Raw genomic sequence first — 6,797 nt, 5'->3', positions numbered from 1 at the left:
TATATTTCTATGTCATTTGTTGAGTGTTTATTTACAAGTATGGTTTTTTCTAAATTATTTTCTCGTAAATATTTTTAGTATTCTTATATACCAACTATCTTAAAAACTGCAACAAAATAAAAATTTTAACTTGCCTTATTTAAGAAGAGGTGGTACACAATTGCAATACCTCTAGTTGTGTCATTTGATATACATGATTTAAGAACAATTATTCAGTTAATTATGCATTTGATATTTATTCATTGTAAGGACATGGTTTTTAACATACACTTAAATTTGTCAGCTTTATATTTATCAATATATTAACTTATTAATTGTATTTTATACAGAATAAAATACATAATTAAGTAATTATGAAACATATTAAGCAATTACATTTCCTATTATGTATATCATATCATCATCTACGCGGAGCTTGTTGTATATACTTTAAAAGAATATCTTTTGTAACAGGTGTTTCAATGCTGTGGCAAATAGCTGTAAACAACACGGGTTAATAATTTTGTGAAAGAAATTAATCAATATACTAATAATTACATACCTATTGCAGTTTTGAGAGCATTTGGAAACGATTTGTCAGTACGTTCTCGCATAAATTTCCAATTTCCATTTTCAAATTTGCATTCAATTATTTTCCCATCCATGTTTTTAAGTTCTTTATTATATTTTATTCTGGCAAAAGGATCTGTTTTACCACCTACATACAAATATCCAACTTTCGATTCTAATATTCTAAAACGTACAAAATCTGTCAATATATTTTCAATTTATTTGTATATAGATTACACAATATATTAATACCCAGTTCCACCTTCTGTAACAATTTTAAGTTTAAAATCAACAGAATTCAGTTCCAACGGCTTCCATTTCAAAACTTCAGGGCACGTACCAGCTACATAAGGCTGTGTAAAATTAAATATAAGTTATTGGCAATCTATGTATTGCTACCAAATGTGATAAATATAATAGTACGTCAGTTGATGGTTGGAATATGAGACCATCAGGTTCATGAGATAAATTTTTGCTAAAATTTCCCAGCAATTTATCAGAGGCATTAATGTCATAGAATTGTTTCAAACGAATACTAAATGGTTCTTGAGTTTTGTCTAAACGACCACACATGATAGCCTGATGTCTGGGTTTAATTATATCAACCTAAAAATAATTTGTTAAGTTTAATAACTACTCTTTATCAATTAACACATTTTATTTTAGGTATGTATTTTAATACAGGTTACAATTTTCAATGATTTGAAGTTTGAACCATGGCAGCTCAAAATTTGAAATTATTAATAATTATTTCATACAAATGATAAGAAAATGTCTTTTCACAAAACATTTAATTCACTCAACTATTTGAAGTTATCATAAAAATTCATATTTCTTTAATTTTAATTGAATTTTATAAATGAAAGTTGATTAATATTTTGTTATATCATATTGTATAATTATTACTTACTTCAATTAGCATACATCTATTAGGATAAAATGGTTGTTTACCAACATCAAAACCTTCAAATGCAACTACATCATATACTAAATAGCGAGGTATATTTTGGCCATCAACTTTATCAATAATCATTTCCTAAAACATTAAGATTTATGGAATATAAATTTAAATTACACAAAATATACTGATTAAGGTCTATTTACGCCATCTAATAAAGTGTCTTTCAAGTGATGATCTAGATTTTTTCTGTGTAAAAATTTCAAGCCCTCTACTTCAAATACACTGTTGTCTCTATCAATAAAAAATATCTCATTTTCACCTTGGATAAACATTAAGTACCTATAAAGTATAACATATTTTAAATAATTATAAATTATACTATTAGATTTTTATTTAATAAAGTATAAATTAAACAAATATTAAGATATTATATTACCTAGTACCATCAGCTTTCCACGTAACACGGTAAGGCTTTGTATGTAATAATTTCATATTCTGAATATCCATGGAAACTGGCTGAGATCCAGGAAATCCAGATCTAAACAATTTTCAAAATAAAAAACTGAGTGTAAAATAAAAAAAGTATATAACAAATTTATATATATTGTTTGACATATAATTATGCAAGTATTGTACTAAGATTTGTAAATAACAAAAATATTTGACATAGTTTTCAATTTGTTAAAAATTCATTACTGAATGAAAGCTTAAAACGTAATATTAATACATGAAATTATCCAGTATTATATATTTATTATATTATTTATAATCAAATATAATAGAAAAATATTTTATTTATATTTAGTAATTCTATTTTTTATATTTTTTATTGATATTTAATATTATTATTTGCATGCATTCTTACCTTTTCCATTTACATAAGTCTTGAGTTCTTCTTTGAATATTGTTTAATCTGGGTTGATCAAAAATAGCAGTAACACCAGATACACCTTGCATAAATACAGGATTACGATTATTCATCTCGTTTCTTGACCGTTTACTAGAACTACAAAAAATAAATAAATTAATTAATAGGACTGTTATATAGATTGATTTCCTAAGCATGTTTACCATCATCATGATGGCATGAAACCTACATTAATTTGGCAAAATCTAAATTTAAAAGCATAACAATATAATATTTTGACAGTTTACACAAGAATAGAATAACTTATATAAGTACAATAAATGATTAAAAAATTTGACTTAAAATAGTCTCCATATTAACAGTAAATAGTAAATAGAATTAGTTTATATATATATCCAGATAAATTATGCAATTAAATAACTTATCACATTAATTATTTGTCACTACACAAATAATTCATGTATTTTTCTTTCTACTGTGTTAACAATGTTAACATTCATTATTTTGTTTGGTAAATTTTTTGAAGTTAACATAATCAATGGATCATATAGATGGACATTAATTTTACAAATTGAATGATTATACATTTTTTATTATTTAATTCAAATAATATAAAACAAAATATAAGATTTAAAATTTAAAAAAGGCATAAAAAATATTTTAAAATAGAATTAGTAAAGATAAAATCAAAAAGTAATAAATGGTCAATATATTTTAAAATATGGTTAGGTCAAAAAGTTGTCAAGTTATGTAAATAGAAGGTGGTATAAAATCAATAAGATTCAACAGAAGATTTACAAAGATGATGACTGGCAATGACAAAAGTTTCTTTTTATATTGCATTGTAATAATTCAAAATTAGAATTTTTTTAATTTTTCAGTAATTTTATTACACCTTTTATTACAGCACGTTTAATATAATTCTAATTTCTAATTCTTGTTAGAGCTGGCTCGGTAATTAATATTTTTCCCATTTGTGACCTGTCAAAATATTTTACATTTATCATTGTGTAAAAAAGGCAAAATAAAACACATTTGAATGTCTACATAGAATTTTAAAATTGAAGCGTTAATTTGTAACAACAATGTAATTATTATAATATAGTTACTAATTATATCAAATTATAAATGATAAAATGTAATAAGAGAATTTTATTAAATTTTGCAACCAGGTATTATATTTTTGTGGCCCACTATTTGGGAAATGCTGTTCTAATTTGTATTGTATTAGAAACATAGATATTGTTATAAGACATTTCTTAAATGGCATAAAGTATAAGTCCATAAAAATTATTTAAGGTAATGTATTAAAAGTATTTAAAAAAATGATCTTTAAGAATACTTAAATTTTTAAGAATTAGAATTTGAATGAATGCATAAAATTAAGAGGACTTTATACCCACATGTGTTGTCTCTGTCTTACTAATGTAGATCATAACAAATTTTCATTCAGCAGAACACATTTTGTGATGTTAGCTTTAATATTAGAGTAAATTTACCTATTATCAAATTTAAAGGTAAGAATATTATCTAGGGCATCTAATAGGCTTTTATTGATATCTTAATTTTTCAGTGAGTTATGGTTATACAAAACATTAAAATGCTTGTAACTCGCTTAAAAATTAAAATACCAATAAAAGCCTGGAGAAAAACTGGAGTATGCTTGGTGAATTTTTCTATATAATTATTAATTTATTAAGAGATTATTTAAATAAATATTACGGTTCATGTTCTCTTCTATCTTTAGAATCTTGATCTCTGAAATCACGTTTATTCCGAGAAGAAGATTCATGCTTACTGGAATTATAATTATCTTCTTCTGATTCTGAAATAATAATTTATTTCCAATAATTAATTTGCAACTCGAATAAATAAAATCAAAATATTCTATATAACATTAGCTATATGTACCTAAACACCAATCTGGAAGTTCTGGAGCTAGTATAGGTTCTTCATCCGAATACCGTTGAAATAGTTCAACTATATAATCTTGTTTGTAAATTCCAGGAGGTCTAAAATATACATAATTTAAAATTTTAGAAAAAAAGATTTATAATTGTCTATCTATAATTAGAAATTATATTATTCGGGAATAAAATAAACTTTATTTAATACAAATTACTTATTAATAATGACTATTCATTAGAAAGTGGATTATTACTTTCTTAAGTCTAAAATAAGCTTAAAATATGATAAACATGCTTACTACCTTTTATTATTCAATAATACAGTTATTCAAAATTTGATTTTTGGAATTTTTAGAAATGTTTAGATTTAATTTTTAAATTATAAAGATGTTTTGAACTATTTAAGGAGTGTCTTTTTGAGATATAAACTTGTTTTTAAATTATAACCAACCCATTTTTAATAAAAATTATTTAATTGGTAATTTTTTTGAAAATGTTTACATATTAAAATCAAAATTTGATTAAGTAATTTTCAAGTTATATAACTTTGTATACTAAAGAAAATATATTCATGATAATGGATTTGAAAGAGTCTATGTCGAGCAGGACATTTACTAGTAATTATTAATCTATCAACATTTATAATTTGTAAAAATGGTCCTTGGTATTTTTTATGCATTTCAGTTTACAATACACATTAGTAGTTTATAATTTATTTGTTTTTTTTAGTAATTAATTATCACACCTAATAGAAATTATTGAGTCCAATAAAAGTTATTAAAAATTATTGTTAAATTTATGTTACACTTACAAAATATATATGTAGGTACTAGCCACTAGGTATATACATTAAGACAATGTTTTCCTATGTCCAGTTATTAGTTTAAAGAATTTCATTGTGTACTAGGTAATTAATTTAGCAATTTCAGGAGTAAGTAGTATAAATTATGTTTTACCTAGCTGCTGCAAATTGAGCTAAAGCACTAGTTACATCAAAATCTAATGTTTCTATTAAATAAGTAGCTATCATAAATCCTGTCCGATTAAAACCATGAGTGCAATGAACACCTAAAAAAAAAAATAATAATAATAATAATGATGATGATTATTATAGGTAAAAGTAAAATAAATAAATAAATTACAACTAACCAATGGATAGTAAAGGATTTTTTGCAATAAATTTTGAACAAATATCTACAAATAATTGTGCTTGCTCTCGTGTAGGTGGTTGTTCATGACCAGCACATGGAATTTTTACATAAGTACAATCTGAATCTTCTATTTCAGATTTATCATAGAAACGACTAGTTTTTGTTAGATCAATCCATAGACCTATAGTAACCTAAAACAATTTAATATAAATATTCTGAGCAAATATAATGACTATTGATTTAATAGGTATGCATTTTAACAGAACACTATAGAAGGGTCAGTAAAGATGTTTTAAAATAAATATTTAAAATTATACAAATTTTTAAAATTTTTAATATCTTAAAAAACATTTTGAAAAAAATAGGACCAAATTAGGATTTGATCAGTTTTTTAGAATTTTATGATTAATTATTGCTTTTTAATTATAATAATGATATATTATTAAAAAAAAAAAAAAAAAAATTGAATCAACTGTATGTAAATAATGAATTAATTTTTAAGTCATTACTCATTTAAAAAATACGTATTTATTATATAATATGTAAGTTAGTGAAATAATTCTTATAACTATCAATGGTACTTTATAATTTAACAGCCGGTTAGAGATTCTTAATAATTTTTTTATTAAGATTAAACAGTATTACGCAATACCTTCATATTAGACATTGATGAGAACAACATTTCTGTATTGAACCTATTCTGAATAGGTATTTGATCATCATATTTACTATCCAATGGTGTTTTGAATGCCACAAACTTTTCGGTTATAGTTGTGTAAGATTTACGAGGACATTTAAGCCAACGTTCAGGAACAGGGGGACTGTGTGACGAATATGAAGAGCTAGATCCATAACGCTTTGAACCTGCAAATTGTTTGTTTACAATATATTTAGTTAACAAACAATAATATTTTGGTGTTAGATATTCAAAGCTATTTTATTAATGTAATATTTTCATATGTATTTTGATTTACCCGACATAATTATTAGTTTTTTTTTCACAAATTTCAAGAGGTCAGCTTAAAGCAAATTAAATGTGATTCGTCGACGTGAATCATAGTATTTGGTTTTATTTAAAATGATAAATAAATAATGCACGAATTCTTATTCTGGTCATTGAACATAATAATAATAGAATAGCATTATTATAGTAAATAGTAATTCGTAATGATAAAAACACAAAATTATTTTCACATTTAACTGTAAAATACGTCAAAGAAAATTCAACGAAAATGTTGAAAATACTAAATAGTAAATAGTTGTTCTTGTTTTTTCATTGACTCTTTTCTCTTTAGTCGTTACCTGTATCAAGTATTAACGATGATAAATTGATAACGCTGGTCGACGACATATTTTGTTTACTTCTTCGAAGATACAGTTTTTATTTTTACTGTTCCATGATGTTCCGACGGATTTTTTCT

At 23.8% G+C, this 6,797-nt stretch overlaps 1 protein-coding gene across 1 annotated transcript; it reads right to left on the bottom strand.

Moving 5' to 3' along the window:
- Positions 1–216: 216 nt before the first annotated feature.
- On the bottom strand, positions 217–6,678 carry LOC132920510 (mRNA-capping enzyme-like). The gene is made up of 14 exons (XM_060982958.1): positions 6,351–6,678; positions 6,029–6,240; positions 5,375–5,567; positions 5,182–5,293; positions 4,230–4,330; positions 4,041–4,143; positions 2,316–2,456; positions 1,887–1,988; positions 1,654–1,789; positions 1,460–1,585; positions 973–1,155; positions 802–902; positions 542–732; positions 217–477 (listed from the first exon to the last, which is right to left on the bottom strand). Exons 1-14 carry the CDS (start codon positions 6,355–6,357, stop codon positions 401–403), a joined length of 1,785 nt encoding a protein of 594 aa, XP_060838941.1. The 5' UTR covers positions 6,358–6,678; the 3' UTR covers positions 217–400.
- Positions 6,679–6,797: the final 119 nt, after the last annotated feature.

The sequence above is a fragment of the Rhopalosiphum padi genome, chromosome 2, assembly GCF_020882245.1.
Source record: "Rhopalosiphum padi isolate XX-2018 chromosome 2, ASM2088224v1, whole genome shotgun sequence".
In the NCBI taxonomy this organism is placed as follows: domain Eukaryota; kingdom Metazoa; phylum Arthropoda; class Insecta; order Hemiptera; family Aphididae; genus Rhopalosiphum; species Rhopalosiphum padi.
This window is presented reverse-complemented; position numbering and strand designations above follow the sequence as displayed.

Excerpts from the sequence above, each read along its gene's own strand:
- LOC132920510 (XM_060982958.1), bottom strand. Across the intron at positions 5,568-6,028 it reads CATCAATGTCTAATATGAAG|GTTACTATAGGTCTATGGAT; the intron begins GTATTGCGTAAT and ends AAATTGTTTTAG. Across the intron at positions 478-541 it reads TGCTCTCAAAACTGCAATAG|CTATTTGCCACAGCATTGAA; the intron begins GTATGTAATTAT and ends TGTTGTTTACAG.